The sequence below is a fragment of the Eleutherodactylus coqui genome, chromosome 5 (assembly GCF_035609145.1).
Source record: "Eleutherodactylus coqui strain aEleCoq1 chromosome 5, aEleCoq1.hap1, whole genome shotgun sequence".
In the NCBI taxonomy this organism is placed as follows: Eukaryota; Metazoa; Chordata; class Amphibia; order Anura; family Eleutherodactylidae; genus Eleutherodactylus; species Eleutherodactylus coqui.
The window spans coordinates 276551775-276569227 of NC_089841.1; the positions used below are offsets into that span (position 1 = coordinate 276551775).

General features: G+C 45.1%; 1 protein-coding gene across 1 annotated transcript in view; it reads left to right on the top strand.

The window, feature by feature from the left end:
* Nucleotides 1-805: 805 nt before the first annotated feature.
* Nucleotides 806-17453, top strand: part of KCNN1 (potassium calcium-activated channel subfamily N member 1) — a 203254-nt gene continuing 186606 nt past the window's right edge. The window contains exon 1 of the mRNA XM_066604774.1: nucleotides 806-1216. Coding sequence (XP_066460871.1) covers nucleotides 845-1216 — 372 coding nt within the window. The 5' untranslated portion in view covers nucleotides 806-844. The remainder of the gene's footprint in view (nucleotides 1217-17453) is intronic.

A 17453-nucleotide genomic window follows, 5' to 3' on the forward strand; every position in this document is an offset into this window, starting at 1 on the left:
TGACCTGCGCAGGACTGTGTATCTGTGGTGTAGAATGCTCTAGAATCCATGGATCGCTCAGGTGCCATGACCTGCGCCGGACTGTGTATCTGTGGTGTAGAATGCTCTAGAATAGACGGATCGCTCACACGCCATGATCTGCGCAGGACTGTGTATCTGTGGTCTAGAATGCTCTAGAATCCACGGATCGCTCACATGCCATGATCTGCGCAGGACTGTGTATCTGTGGTGTAGAATGCTCTAGAATAGACGGATCGCTCACATGCCATGATCTGCGCAGGACTGTGTATCTGTGGTCTAGAATGCTCTAGAATCCACGGATCGCTCACATGCCATGATCTGCGCAGGACTGTGTATCTGTGGTGTAGAATGCTCTAGAATCCACGGATCGCTCATACGCCATGATCTGCGCAGGATTGTGTATCTGTGGTGTAGAATGCTCTAGAATCCACGGATCGCTCACACGCCATGATCTGCGCAGGACTGTGTATCTGTGGTGTAGAATGCTCTAGAATCCACGGATCGCTCACACGCCATGATCTGCGCAGGACTGTGTATCTGTGGTGTAGAATGCTCTAGAATCCACGGATCGCTCACACGCCATGATCTGCGCAGGGCTGTGTATCTGTGGTCTAGAATGCTCTAGAATCCTCGGACGCCATGATCTGTGCTGCACTTTTACTGTCCAGTTTTATGATCATTTTAACGTTTAATAAAAATGCCATCCATCCGTTACAAACTTATCTGTGTATCTGTGCCACAGGGGAACAGTGACCTACAGCCCATCAGCCATGATGGTCCAAGAGCATCCTTCCGACAGTCCAACCGTTTTTCGGACATAGCCATGAACAGCTGCAGATACAACGGGGGGATCCCAAGACCCCTCAGCAGCCTGAGCTCCTCTAGGAGGAACCTCCACGAGACAGATCCAGAGACCCAGCCTCTTCAGACACTCCACAGTCCAGGAATTGAAGTGGTAGTAAGTAAAAACGACCCCATCAAAGCATCTCACCGTAGCCTACGGGGAGGGGACGACAGTAGCCAAGGAGGTCACAAAGGCCAAAAGAAGAACCAAAACGTGGGCTACAAACTGGGTCACCGAAGAGCCCTGTTTGAAAAGAGGAAAAGGCTCAGTGACTACGCTCTTATATTTGGGATGTTTGGTATAGTGGTCATGGTCACCGAAACAGAGCTGTCCTGGGGGGTCTATACAAAGGTAAGGAGCAATGCTTTCACCTGTTCTGCACTAAGTACCTATTAATGCTCAGCATGCATGTCTGCTGATTTAAGATGCATTGAATTCCTTTTACTTACGCAACGAGTCAAAACCTGAGAATAGACCAAAAATGGCGAATACTGAATACTGTTTGTGATGCTTCATGTGATTTGTCAGGCAGGAGCTGGAGCGCCGAAATCTGAGAACGTGCGGCAATAGAAGCCATTAGCCTCCCAGACATTGACACAGCAGACAGGCATCCCTCGGGCCGGACCCGCAGGTTGGATGCGCCTTTGCGCGCCTCTTTTTTTCAACTGTACTTTTTGCATATTATAATCGTACGCATTAGCACGTGCAAAAAGCTTGCAACCGCGGTCCTGGTCATCGACATCGCCAATTGGTGGAGGTAGTTTCAAATGTTCTGTTTCCCTTTGCAAATGCGGAGATAAATAGAACATGCATGACCAAAATGCACAAAACCCCCCGCATGTGAACGGACCCCTCGCAGTGAGTGGGTTGTATTCTCTGTGTATCGCACAAATATGGTCATGTGAATCCAGCCTCAGGGCTTAGTCCCACATCGGCACCCGTGTTACTGCAGGAAGAAGACGGCCGCACTTCAGGACGGACGTCTCTCTGCAGCGCCGGAAGAAATAACATGTGACCGGCTTCATGTGTTCTTTCTTCGGCGCTGCGGGGAGTCATCTGTCCTGAAGTGCGGCTGTCTTCTTCCTGCAGTGAGGGCCCATCACATCGGCGCCCGTACTAAGCCCTTAAGCGTAGATCCACACACATTGTCCTTTTTTTAACAGTTTTTCTTGGCATTTTTCATGCTTTAAAGAACCCGCTGCAGCTAGACGTTTCCTGCGAGTCACAGGTGGGATATAAAAGGCATCACAAATGAGGCTTTTTGTGGTTTAGGGTTGTTTTCTTCACTTTTGCTGCTTCTTTTGCCGTTTTTCCCCACAGGCTTCTCTATAGAATTTGAAAAGTAAATAATTCAAATAAATAGAAAGGAGCTGATGAGATGACAGGAGAATCACATGCTGCATGCTGGACCCCGACTCAGAGAAGGGCGGGGGTCTGCATTTCTCCAACTGACCTTAGGCTGCCATGTAGGTCCAATGAACACACACTGAGATGTAGATTCTCCACTTGACGCTGACTAGACTGATCTACGGAATCAAAGGGATCCCCTAGTCTAACAAGGAGGTATAGACTTTGCTGCAGGTTGCAGTCCCCAGAATAGTCACAGATTAGTGGCAGTAGTGCTGACACAGCACTAATGTAGTCAGGAACAAAGTCAAGGCTTATCACCAGGAGAGCGGCGGTCAGCAATGTGACACATGCTGAATAACATGGAACCTTTGGCAGAAGCCACGGCTGCTCACTCGGACACAGTGTTGGAACTGGACAAGGTGAGCAGCCGTATCTCCCATCTTAGGGTCCTTCTCTGAAGACAACTTGTTAGGTATGAGTGAAATTTCTCAATGAGCAGCAAAGCATGAAAATCCTCCTTCGACTCCCAACTTTGCTCCTTGATCAGATAAGAGATTTTCCATGAACCTTCTTGCACTGCAGAATCTGTTCAATCCCAAAGTTCTCAAGGGCATCATGTTCATTGTAGAAAACCAGTTGGCAATCAGAGGGCAAAGAAGAGATATATGAAAAATGTGGGGAATCCAGAGAGCAGGCGTCAACTTAAGACAGAAAGAAGCTGGGTTGATGTTCTTAAGTGCCTGAACTAGTCCTGAAGCCAGCTTGTAAGATGGGACCTGTGATTTACATTCTCTTTAGACAACCAGACTCGGGCTGGTTGTCCTTGGAGTCAATATTTATCAGCACCCGCTTATCCCTAGCAGCAACCGCCTCCGAATTCTGGGATATTTTGCTAAGCATCCACATCAGCAAGCTCCATCTTTAGACTGTCTGGAATGGCAATTTAATGGAGGCCTTGGAGATGCAGTTGCTATGAATAAGCCCTGGACAAGAGCTCAGACCAATGATGCTGGTTTTATTCATTTGCATCCAAAGATATTGCGTGTAGACCTAATTGATCTGGTTACAATTCCAGGACAATGCTTAAGGTGTCACACAGTGCCCTGGACTTAGAACTTCGAGAACAAAGTGCACCCCTTAATCTGAGACGATACGGGCAGAGAGACCATGGAGAAATCCAGAGCCAACTCTGGGACAGAGGGTCACCCATGGGCATAGCTAAAAGCTCATGGCCCTGTTGCAAGCATACCCCTCCCCAACTACATGGCTGCCAGATGTGGTCTATCAGAAAACTTGCCTCTGCATTGCTGCATGTCTTGGACACACTGATGCAGCATCAGTAGCCAGAGCCATAGCTTGGGTCAGTCTGCAAAGATCAGGAGCACAAGCCCCAAATCTATGCTCCCCTCCCCCAAAAATGTATACAGCTGATTCGGCATACCTATTGGACAACCTTTACAACACAGCTTACTCAGATACTATGGCTCAGCTCTGGTACACCTCAAAATAATGCAGTTACCAAATAATGGATACCCACTCTACACAGTGAGTGAATATAGTACACTTACATGCAGTGATCACTGGTGGAATCTTCTGTGATTGGAGTTGCTTCCCTTGTTTCCTATATCTGGGTGCAGACTGCCATGAAGGCTTCTTCTAGCTTTTGTACCCCTGAAAATTAATAATACCCCCTCGATGTCTCCACAAAGCAACGGTGATCCCTCTCTGTCTCCCCCACTCTCACAAAGTAATGTTACCCCCTGCCCCCAAAGTGATAGTGCCATTTTCTCTGTCCCCAAAGTAGCAGTGCCCTCACAAAGTAATAATGCCCCTCTGTGCCCCTCAAAGCCTCAAAATAATGGTGCCCCCACAAAGTAATTGTGTTCTTCTTTATCCCAAATAGTGCCCTCCAAATTTATACTGTCTTCTCTATGCCCCAAATAATGCCCCTTCTGTGTCCAAAAGTGATTGTGCCCCTCTAAGTAATAGTTTTCCTTTTGTGCCCGTGTAAGCCTTCAAGAACTAATAGAGTTCCACCAAATAGCAGTGCTGTCTCACGGAGCCGGTGCCAGGGCTGCTGTTACTGTATTGACTGTCAGACCGCTGCTTGACAAACCTCAGCTGTCATGCTGCTGCCTTTTACATCAGATTGCAGTAGCATGCACAGCCTGGCTAACTCTTCCTCCAGTACTTTCATGCCCACCATGCAGCAGAGAGTAGAGCCAGCCAGGCTGCGCTGTGCACACTGCTAGAATCCAATATAATAAGACAGCCATCTGACAGGGAGAGCAGCAACAACAGCCTGCCACTGAAGCGAGTGGTACTTTTGAGCTTCCATGGCTTAGGGACTTGGTGCAAGTGCAACCTCTGTGACCCCTATTTCTATGCCAATGAATGTACTGACAAAACAGGTGCAACGTCCCATAGCAAGACCCCGGTCACCTGACATACGTAGGAAGCTGGGAGGGTATAGTGCTGGCTTGTCACGGCGACACTTACCATGCCCCATCCCAGAGGGACACACACAGCCAAGGCCAGAGTAACACTGCCGGCCACTTGGGATACCCCTAGGATAGGGAATGCCCACCAAACTGGATAAGAGGGGATTAGTTGTCATGTGTGATGCCACCGTTCCTGCACACACCGGTATGACCCTCTGCGGATAAGAAATGCAGCCACAGACAATTCTTGAGTACCAGCATAAACTTTACTTGAAATTTGAACCAGATAATACAAGGCAAGTCACTGAGGCAGAAATTCTTCAAAAATAAATATAAGGGTAATCACTGAAGAAGAATTAATTAAAAAACTAACTTTATTAATAATAATTAAAATCAAACTGGACAGAACACAACATATATCTTAGGTTGAGGTATTAGGAAAAACCCTTCACTCCTCTGAAGCTAAGTAGGTCCCTCACCAATGACTTCCACTAGTAATTATTAGGTGTCTCAGTTCTCATGTGCAAATTTATAAAACACATGAGGTGACAATCTTCCTTTACTAATGTGGCATTAGTCATTGAAGTGAGTGAGGTTTAAACCACCTCCTGCTGATAGATAAGTAAATTATGGGGTTACCCTCATGATAGGTCCCCAAAATCAGACAGAAGTTCCAGATAGAGAACAAGGTGTTATGTATATTGCTCAGACACAACACTGTGCTTAAATATACTTGAGTTGAGACCCTCCTCCGGAGATATATAAGGAGGAGGATTAGAATATGAGCACAGTGTTTAAATACTCCCTATATAACCCTTTATTCAGATGTAGTAAATGGTGGTTATTCACCACTCAAGGAGAGGAGAGGGTTAAGTGTCAAAGAAAGGACCAGCTGAGAGAGCCAAAAACTGATATTAATAAGAATGGGGTAATGGAGAGCCTCCACTTTAAATATCAGTATAGATGTGTAATATAAGGCCCAATTAAGGTTCAGAAGGTCCACTTAGCAAAGGGTTAAATAGTGCCAAGAAAGAGTGGATAGGAAGAACCAGTGATAAATACAGAGAATGAACTGGTTTTTCTCTCCTAGTTTTATATGCTCCTCATTCAAGCAACTCCAAATTATAATCAACTGAAATAGGTAGATCAAAAAGAGGAGAGGAGAGGGTTAACTAGTATATAGAGAGCCCTTCCACTCAAGAAATATATGGCACCAGTTCAAAACTACTACCCTGAATATTAATACACAATTCAGGGAGTAGTTGCTAACTCTTGCACCAAACCAGCACTTAAAGGGTTAAAAGTGCCTGAAAGTCTGCAGTGCTAAAGAGTGCTGTTCCTGTAGTACAGATCCCTTTAAATACTAATGAGGATGCAGGACTCTGGGTGACAAAACCCTGTACTTGTACACAGCAGCGCTGTGAATAGGGAGAAGCTAAGTCGGCACCGATGTAGCTGCCGGACAGAGGGTATCGGGCAGCCGTCTAGTTCTAACACCTGAACCAACTATCTGGAAGGTTACTGACTCACTAAAACCACGTCATCGACGCGTTTCTGCAGTGCTCTTTGGTGTTTGCACTGTTTCATCAGGATGCATTAGTAGGTAACAGAGGGAGCAGCCGTGATATCTGGCGGCATCCCTGTAGTGAGTGCCGCGCCTCTGACAAGTGCAGCGCTTATATGTGTGGAGCTCCTCCTTCCCTCTCTTATCCCATCCAATCCCAGAAATTGGCTATGATTTGGACAATCCCCCTTGCTTTCTCACGATACAGGCTGGATAACACACCTTATCACAGGTGCTTCAGTATGGGACAGCTCCCTGCTGTCGGGATGTCGGGCATCAGTGTGCAGAGGGGAGGTTCAGCACTGGACAGCTCCCTCCTCCCTACTAGAGCCCTGTAAAGGATTTCACGAGTCTATATGAAGGCAGGGGGTTTCATATGTTCAGATAAAGTTTATAGCTCTCTTCTGGGGAGAATTAGGAGGGATTATTTTATATGTTTTTAGAGGGATGAATACAATTAGTTAAAGTATGAAGCAAAAAACGCATACATTTCTCAGATGTTTAATCAAAGACTTGGGGGGGGGGGGGGGATTTTTAGGAAAGTGAAGGGGGATTGGTGCCTGGGATGAAATTTCAAATGAAGGAAGTGTATGATAACTGTTCATTCAAGCCTGTGGGTGAACAGGTCTTGAGTCTATGAATTCACATGCATTCCTTCTGTAGGAGTTTCTTATCTATGTCTCCCCTTCTTCCATACCTGATCAATTCAATTCCTTGCAACTTGAGAAGGCTTAGGTCATTGTCGTGATGGTCTGTCATGTCTTTCGCCAGGATTGTATGCTCCCCTCTTCGTACATTTCCGACATGGGCCAAGATCCTCCTTCTAAATTACTGTTTGGTCTTGCCTATATATTCAAGGGGGCAAGGGCAAGTTGCCAAATATACCACTCCGGGTGTCTTGCAATTTATGAAGTCATGGATCTTGTATGACCTCCTAGTGTTGACACTCTCAAATGTTGGTCCCTTTTTTCTGAATCTGCACGCCTTACAGTCAGAGCAGGGGTATGTGCCCTTGATCTTTTTCGAGGTCAACCAAGTCTCTCTGGGTATTTCAAGGGCCAGACGGCTATGTACGAGATGGTCTCGAAGGTTTCTTCCTCTTTGATAAGTAATAGAGGGCTTGTCTCCCAGGCATTCCACAAGGTACTTGTCCTTTAATAGGATGTACCAATATTTTTGTAAAATTCTGTTCACATTTCTTGATTGGTCGTCATACGTACCAATCAATCTCACAATGTTGTTGGTGACTGGTTTTGGTTTAACATCCAGTAGGCTCTTCCTGTCTCTTTTTTTGGTCTCTACAAGTGCTTCCTGGAGAATGTCATCAGGGTATCCCCTATCCTTGAATCTTTTAGTCATGTCTTCAGCTTGTGTTTCAAATTCACCTTCCTTGGAACAGTTCCTCCTCGCCCTTATAAATTGTCCCTTAGGGATACCTTTTTTTAAAGGACCTGGGTGGTAACTTTCCCAGTGCAGGAGACTGTTTGTTGCCATTGGTTTTCGGTGAATTGTAGTCTCTAAAGTCCCCATCGAGGTCTTGGAGATGTTCAAATCCAGGAATGTAATTTGTTCCTGCTGAATTTCTGACGTGAGAAATAAGCCAAGGTTGTTCTTGTTAAGAGACTCCACAAATTCTTTGAATTTCGAGACAGTTCCGGACCAGAGTATAAAAATGTCATCTATGAACCTCACCCATAGCTCGACTAGGTGGATCCATTTGAGGTTCTGTTCCTGGAAGACGTGTTTATCCTCCCACCATCCGAGAAATAGACATGCATAGGTTGGGGCACAGGGACTTCCCATCGCGGTCCCCCGCCGCTGATGGTAATAGCGCCCGTCAAACAGGAAGAAGTTATGTTCAAGAATGAATTTGAGCAATTTGAGAACAAAGGTATTGTGAGGTTTCATATGAGTTCCCCTCTGGTCCAGGTAGAAACGACTCGCTTCAATTCCATCTTTATGGGAGATGTTGGTATAAAGCGCCTCTACGTCCACCAGAGGCAGGGGTAGGGGAGGTGGGAGACCAAGAATGAGAGGAAGAGGTAATAGAGGTCAATTCAATGGTGGTCATCATTTTTTAGAGACACCCATATCCCAGTATATGTTGAGGACAAGACTAGGGGGGCCCAACCAGGCCCAATAGCAGAGCCCCATACTGGGATGGATGTGAACCCCGAAACTACAAAAAACGGAGGGAATTATGACAACAAAAAAGAATTAGAAATTATCAACTTGTCCAATAGGGAACTCTCAGAGGTGGAAATAAGTCTACTTAAAAGGGGACTCTCGTTCGTACCCACTAATAAGTACAATTTGACTGAGTTAAAGACGTATCTCTCTTCCTTCGTAAAGTAAGATGGACCTCGATGGGAAGTCCCTGTGCCCCAACCTATGCATGTCTATTTCTCGGATGGTGGGAGGATAAACATGTCTTCCAGGAACAAAACCTCAAATGGATCAACCTAGTCGAGCTATGGGTGAGGTTCATAGACGACATTTTTATACTCTGGTCCGGAACTGTCTCGGAATTCAAAGAATTTGTGGAGTCTCTTAACAAGAACAACCTTGGCTTATTTCTCACGTCAGAAATTCAGCAGGAACAAATTACATTCCTGGATTTGAACATCTCCAAGACCTCGATGGGGACTTTAGAGACTACAATTCACCGAAAACCAACGGCAACAAACAGTCTCCTGCACTGGGAAAGTTACCACCCAGGTCCTTTAAAAAAAGGTATCCCTAAGGGACAATTTATAAGGGCGAGGAGGAACTGTTCCAAGGAAGGTGAATTTGAAACACAAGCTGAAGACATGACTAAAAGATTCAAGGATAGGGGATACCCTGATGACATTCTCCAGGAAGCACTTGTAGAGACCAAAAAAAGAGACAGGAAGAGCCTACTGGATGTTAAACCAAAACCAGTCACCAAGAACATTGTGAGATTGATTGGTACGTATGACGACCAATCAAGAAATGTGAACAGAATTTTACAAAAATATTGGTACATCCTATTAAAGGACAAGGACCTTGTGGAATGCCTGGGAGACAAGCCCTCTATTACTTATCAAAGAGGAAGAAACCTTCGAGACCATCTCGTACATAGCCATCTGGCCCCTGAAATACCCAGAGAGACTTGGTTGACCTCAAAAAAGATCAAGGGCACATACCCCTGCTCTGACTGCAAGGCGTGCAGATTCATAAAAAAAGGACCAACATTTGAGAGTGTCAACACTAGGAGGTCATACGAGATCCGTGACTTCATAAATTGCAAGACACCCGGAGTGGTATATTTGGCAACTTGCCCTTGCCCCCTTGAATATATAGGCAAGACCAAACAGCAATTTAGGAGGAGGATCTTGGCCCATGTCGGGAATGTACGAAGAGGGGAACATACAAGCCTGGCGAAACACATGAGAGACCATCACGACAATGACCTAAGCCTTCTCAAGTTCCAAGGAATTGAATTGATCAGGTATGGAAGAAGGGGAGACATAGATAAGAAACTCCTACAGAAGGAATGCATGTGAATTCATAGACTCAAGACCTGTTCACCCACAGGCTTGAATGAACAGTTATCATACACTTCCTTCATTTGAAATTTCATCCCAGGCACCAATCCCCCTTCACTTTCCTAAAAATCCCCCCCCCCCCAAGTCTTTGATTAAACATCTGAGAAATGTATACGTTTTTTGCTTCATACTTTAACTAATTGTATTCATCCCTCTAAAAACATATAAAATAATCCCTCCTAATTCTCTCCAGAAGAGAGCTATAAACTTTATCTGAACATATGAAACCCCCTGCCTTCATATAGACTCGTGAAATCCTTTACAGGGCTCTAGTAGGGAGGAGGGAGCTGTCCAGTGCTGAACCTCCCCTCTGCACACTGATGCCCGACATCCCGACAGCAGGGAGCTGTCCAGTGCTGAACCTCCCCTCTGCACACTGATGCCCGACATCCCGACAGCAGGGAGCTGTCCAGTGCTGAACCTCCCCTCTGCACACTGATGCCCGACATCCCGACAGCAGGGAGCTGTCCAGTGCTGAACCTCCCCTCTGCACACTGATGCCCGACATCCCGACAGCAGGGAGCTGTCCGATACTGAAGCACCTGTGATAATGTGTGTTATCCAGCCTGTATCGTGAGAAAGCAAGGGGGATTGTCCAAATCATAGCCAATTTCTGGGATTGGATGGGATAAGAGAGGGAAGGAGGAGCTCCACACATATAAGCGCTGCACTTGTCAGATGCGCGGCACTCACTACAGGGATGCCGCCAGATATCACGGCTGCGCCCTCTGTTACCTACTAATGCATCCTGATGAAACAGTGCAAACACCAAAGAGCACTGCAGAAACGCGTCGATGACGTGGTTTTAGTGAGTCAGTAACCTTCCAGATAGTTAGTTCAGGTGTTAGAGCTAGGCGGCTGCCCGATACCCTCTGTCCAGCAGCTACATCGGTGCCGACTCAGCTTCTCCCTACTCACAGCGCTGCTGTGTACAAGTACAGGGTTTTGTCACCCAGAGTCCGGCATCCTCATTAGTATTTAAAGTGATCTGTACTACAGGAACAGCACTCTTTAGCACTGCAGACTTTCAGGCACTTTTAACCCTTTAAGTGCTGGTGTGGTGCAAGAGTTAGCAACTACTCCCTGAATTGTGTATTAATATTCAGGGCAGTAGTTTTGAACTGGTGCCATATATTTCTTGAGTGGAAGGGCTCTCTATATACTAGTTAACCCTCTCCTCTCCTCTTTTTGATCTACCTATTTCAGTTGATTATAATTTGGAGTTGCTTGAATGAGGAGCATATAAAACTAGGAGAGAAAAACCAGTTCATTCTCTGTATTTATCACTGGTTCTTCCTATCCACTCTTTCTTGGCACTATTTAACCCTTTGCTAAGTGGACCTTCTGAACCTTAATTGGGCCTTATATTACACATCTATACTGATATTTAAAGTGGAGGCTCTCCATTACCCCACTCTTATTAATATCAGTTTTTGGCTCTCTCAGCTGGTCCTTTCTTTGACACTTAACCCTCTCCTCTCCTTGAGTGGTGAATAACCACCATTTACTACATCTGAATAAAGGGTTATATAGGGGGTATTTAAACACTGTGCTCATATTCTAATCCTCCTCTTTATATATCTCCGGAGGAGGGTCTCAACTCAAGTATATTTAAGCACAGTGTTGTGTCTGAGCAATATACATAACACCTTGTTCTCTATCTGGAACTTCTGTCTGATTTTGGGGACCTATCATGAGGGTAACCCCATAATTTATTTATTTATCAGCAGGAGGTGGTTTAAACCTCACTCACTTCAATGACTAATACCACATTAGTAAAGGAAGATTGTCACCTCATGTGTTTTATAAATTTGCACATGAGAACTGAGACACCTAATAATTACTAGTGGAAGTCATTGCTGAGGGACCTACTTAGGTTCAGAGGAGTGAAGGGTTTTTCCTAATACCTCAACCTAAGATATATGTTGTGTTCTGTCCAGTTTGATTTTAATTATTATTAATAAAGTTAGTTTTTTAATTAATTCTTCTTCAGTGATTACCCTAAGATAATACAAGGCATTTCAGTTGTAGACTTCACAGTGCAGGCAAATGAATAGACTTCAGAACGTAGTACCTCCACACGGTTCTTACAGGCTCAGAGACGCACATATGTGAACAGAGATTATTATCTTGCAGTACCTCCACCCAGCCTTTGAGATGCGTAGGTGTGACAATTAAAGGGTGTACCTCTATGCGGTGATCCAGGCTCAGGACGGTCGCATAGGAAAATGAGAAGATTAGATAGTACCTCTGCACTGGCCTTGAAAGAAAGTTGTTTTCTCTCACTCTTGGGTCTCATTCCATTAATATCCAATCACATGCAGAATGGGAAATCTCTCCTCCTCTCCCATGCTTCAGGACATAAGGGCTGAAGGTGCCCCCCTGTACTTGGACCTCCTGAACAGCTACACTCCTGAAGACATGGACTGCTTTCCCGCTCTCAATCACTCACTTTTATAACCTCGTCTCACACCACATGACATGACAGACTTATATTTACATGCAGGCTTTGGATTTTTGCAGACATTAACCCCTCAAGCGCTGCAGCTGTGCAACACACATACTGAAAATGACAAGACAGGCTTGCACAGTGCATCTACACAAGACATACATGTGTGACATATATGGAGGGGGCCGGGATGATGTGCTGGGTCACTACACAGGAGGTGGGTTGAAGAATGATTTACAGCAAAATGGTTCATCCACTCCATGATTCTTCTCTGCTCGATGGTAAGGAAGAAGTTGAATTGTAAGAAAAATAGGAAGCAACCTACATGTTGTGGGTTCAGTCTATGATCTGACTAGAGATTCAGCAGATTCTTGTGGTCAGATGGTTGCACAGAACTTAGCCCATTCCAAATATGTTGCTGTTCCTCTAAGGCATTTTACCACCATTAACTCATCATGTCCAACCACTGAGAAGAAGCTTGCTTTTGTCCAACTGCTGAGAGAAGACCGCACCAGTTCCTCATGAGGAGGCATAGGCTTTCAGAATAAAAGAAAGTCTTTTAGGGCTGAGGAAAAGCAGGACTTGAGATGAGAAATGGACAACTTTTGAAATTCAGACATATTTTGGGAATTCGCATACTTTTGGGATAAAACTGTGAGAGATACCAACTGATGGTAAAACTTTAAGAAACCATAAATTCTCTGAAGAACCTTAAAACACACAGGTTGTCACCAATTCACAATTGCAGATGTTATTTGGATCCATAGAATGTCCCTCAGAAGTGATTATGCGTCACCATGATGGATGTGGATCAGCTGTGCCTCTAAAACGATTTGACTTAGGGCTAGATCTGAGGGCTGCACCTGGGGATCCACGGTTTTCACTCTTGAAGCCCACCAATTGGGATTCGGTCTTTATTGCAGGGAACCTCAGACTTCTACTCCAGAATTAGTCTCTATTAAGAGGCTGCTGACTCAACTTAGTCAGGGATACTGTAACGTGGTAACAGAGGGTGTAGAAGGAGAGTCGAAGAACAGCTGCTGGCAGGATGGACAGAATGCTTGCATAACGCAGACAGAGACATATAGAAACAGAGCCGAGGTAAGGACAGGTAGATTTCTTGTTTAGTCGAGAAGCAGGCCGAGGGTTAGGGAAGGCTGCAGGCGGAAGCATTGTCATCAATAAGCAAGCCGCAGTCAGGAGAAGAGAAACTGAGAAAGCCAAGCAGGACAGTCATGGATCAAAGACCAGAAGATCAGATATAACACATAAGCACTTTAGCACCTTTAGGAGACTAGATGTTCAGACTCGCTCCAATGGGAAAGGATGTCTTCAATAAACTGAAGCCTATCTGGATTGTCTGGGGACTCAAAAGCTGGGTGTGTGCATTGAGATTAACAGATACCTGTTTTCTTGGTGGTTTTATCCAATCCCCGATAGTCATAACCTCAATGAAATATACTTTATTTTAATGAAAACAATCTGGTCCTGGTGACCGAAGATGATTCGCAAATAAAAGCTCTCTCTAGATTTTCTTTAATGGAGGTCAATATCGCCTCAGTTTTGGTTAGAGGAAGTGAGTATACTGTACTCGTCCCTGATGAGGAGCATGGCCTGGGAGCAGTGGACTGATGCAATCATAAGGACTATGCTGTGGGCCCATCTCAGGTAGCTTCCTGGAGATAACATCCCCAAACTTTTGGTATTGAGGTGGAAGTCCAGCCAGAGAAGGAATGCATGAATGCAACCCAAGTGGAGTAGGCTATGGCAAAAACAGGAGGGACCACTTTTTGGCCCACAATGGCACATTAAGGCCATTCCCACTTTTTCAGGTAGCCAATATTCTTTTTTCGCATCAGCTGTAAAAAGTGTGTGAAAGTGTCTAAAAACATATGATAAATGTGGTGCTAATCATATTAGACAGATTTCTGGCGCAATCTGCACCAGGAAACTGGCTTATTTCCAATAGTAAATCTGCCCCAATGTTTTCCTTCCTGATATAGAGCTGTACAACCCAATTGTTTGGGCTCCTCTAGTTCATCTATGGGAGGACAGTTAAAGACTAGAGCCAAAGGAGGATACCAATGCACACATTCCCTTTCTGAGACCTCTCCTGGAAACAGAGGCGTATCTTGAAGCTTCTGGGCCCGGTGCAAAATCTGTAACAGGTCCCCCAACTATAATGCTTTTTTCATAGTACTGGGCTCCCAATATGGAGAAGAGAGGCCTTATGGGCCCCCTAAGGCTCCTGGGCCTGGGTGCAACCGCATCCCCTGCACCCTCTATAGTTACGCCCCTGCCTGGAAACAAAGATTTACTCGAGTTGCTAAGAAGATTGGGTCATCAAGAGCTGATGGGAGACCATGTTGTCCCCAAATAGTCCTTCATAGAGGGCCACCACTGATGCCTCATTGTCCCAAGTCAACTCAGAAGCCAGGGTGCGAAATGTGATTGCATGCATGAAATTCTGACCATGGAAGTTCACTGTTTCAGGCCTAGCAATGCAGAGGCTACAGAGGAGGCACAGCCCAATTCTTTGAAAACACTCAGCAACTTAGTCAGGAAGGGGGCCAGTGATGACATGATTGAGTCACTGAATCCCATTAGGGTGATGCCAAGGCCAGAGCTTCCTATGAGAACAATAAGTAGAACCAGAAGTGTAAGATAAACAATTTACAAGATATGGCAGGCGAGTAGCCAGGAACAAGGTCGAGGTCAGGATCAGGTAGGTAGGGGTGAGCAAGAGCCAAGACAGGATGAAATGAATTAGCAGATAATGAAGGCTCATTGCCCATTAAATAAACGGCAAGGCCCAATATCATCAGCAGGCAACAGTTGCCTGACAGTGCAGTATCGCCAGCTGAGATGGGAAGGAGAGCTAAAATCGAGATTTGGACCGGACGAAGAAACCTCCGTTGGGTTCTTCCTGGTGCAGCTGGAGGTGGGCTATCATGATATTATGTCTTGTTTCATTGCCCCCAATAGCTTTACTTGCCTTCAGCTTTTTACTTTTAATGCTTATTCTTCTTTCACCGAATGCTCTTAGGCCCTGAAGGACGTGGCTTATTTTGGCCCAAAGGACACCACGATTTTTGGAGGATTTTCACCCCCACTTTTCAAAAGCCATCATTTTTTTATTCTTCCATCGACATGGCCGTATGAGGGCTTGTTTTTACCCGGCAACCTGTACTTTTTACGTAATGTATTGCAAAACTTTTAGTATTTTTTTGGAGGACAAGGAGAAAAAACAAATCAGTTCTGCCATTGTTTTTTTAGCGCTTTACTTATGCACAAATGACGTTATGCCGCTACGATTACGACGATACCGAGATTTTTTTTCCCCCCACTTTTGTACAATAAAAATCCTTTTTTTGGAAACTTTTTTTTTTTACATAGTTGCATTCAAAATCCCATAACTTTTTTATTTTACCACGGATGAAGCTTTTTAGGGCTTGTTATTTGCATGTTATTTTACCCAATTTAATTTGTGAACCCTTTACATGCCGGAATGTACATTGATCACGGCATGTAGAGGGTTAACAGTGGGGATTGCTGTTCTCATCAATCTCCGCTGTTGCAGTGGGAGGCCAACTATCAGTCACAGCCGACTCCTGCTGTGGGAGGGCACAAGCTCACTTCTGAACTGCCGCCATCCACGGGACATTAGTGTACGTCTTGTGTTAAGTGCCCCCCAGCCAGGATGCAAACATTAAGGGGTTAAAATGTAATACATACAGGAAATGTCCCAAATATTATGTCATCATTTGACTGTATAAAGCTGTAGGACCAAATTCTAGTTCCTTCCATAGATCCTTCTTCCATCCAGGGCTAGTACAAGGGCCAGGAGTCTTAAAAAGCTCTTACATGTCTTAGTACAACCAAGTGGTTGTGGGATACGATGAGGCCTTCCATGGAACATATTGGTAAGGAGTTCTGTGGAGATGTCACCAAGTTTGAAGAGCTGGAAACCCCTTTAACCCTCCTGGCCAGGATAGCCACAGTGAGGAGTTATCTGTAGTGACGGTTTGCTATAATTACTGCTATTGCATTCCACTGTTACGGAAAACCCTCTTTAAAATGGTTATCCAATGGCAGGTAAGAAAAAACTTCACAATACCAAAGGAAACAATTTCCTTCATCCTGACAAGTATTCCTTATGCAAAAAGTTCATTTTCTCTGGCAACACCGACTGGCGATATGATGGCTGCAGTGTTCCAGGTCTTCCTGGTCTTGAGTTGAACTTAGTATTTCACGCTCAAAGACTAAATCTTCTTTTTTTCACCTCTGCCCGCTTGCTGCAGTATATCTCCTAATTCTATCAGTTCAGTTGTGTCCGGCTCTTGGGTACTCTGTAGGCCGGTCCTCTCCAGGCTTCTCTATTCTCTACGGCTGCTATCACTTGCCTGATCTCCGTTCCTGTGTCCCTCTTGATGGCGTCCAGCCAACGTGTCTTTTGTCTTCCCTCTTTCCTTTACCAGTGACCATTCCATGTAGCGTCTCTATGTCCAGTAAATTCACCCTCATCACGTGTCCTAAGTAAGTCCTATCTCATGATCTTGCCTCCCAGAGACACCTCTGGGTGGATACGGTCCACGACAGCTTTGTTGGTGACTCCAGCTGTCCAGGGGATTCATAGAAGGTTTCTCCAACACCACGGCTCGAAAGCGTCAATTTTTTGATGGCTGCTATCCTCAATATCCATATCTCACAGCATATGTTGCAATCAGGAAGATGATGGCTGTGATTAACCCTCGTTTGATGGTAACTGAGTCAGCCTTGCACTTCCATGTAGGAGTCCATGCTCACCATGGCCGTACACCCCAGTGCTAGTGTAATATGCAGTATTTCTTGGCACTATATAAATAATTATTACTAGTGCTAATTCCATCCATCCATGGCTCTAAAGTGCCAATCCAGTGCAGAGACAGCAATGTAGCCGGGGGCTGGCTTAGGTAATAAGTCAGAGTGCCATCCTCTTCAGACATGTCAAGACTAGTGACAAGTTGACAGTCAGGGAAAGGGAGGCAGCTGCAAGCCCAGGAAACTATGGAATTTCCAGAAGCATGTGACCGCTGCTGAATTTGGGGAATCTGTGCATCAATTGTAATAAATGTTTGTGTTAAGTCCAAGGTTGGACTGGAGTACCCTAGGCTACCATTAAAATTAATTCCGGGGACCCACAGTACAGTTACATGCAAATAGTACCTGATCCCCA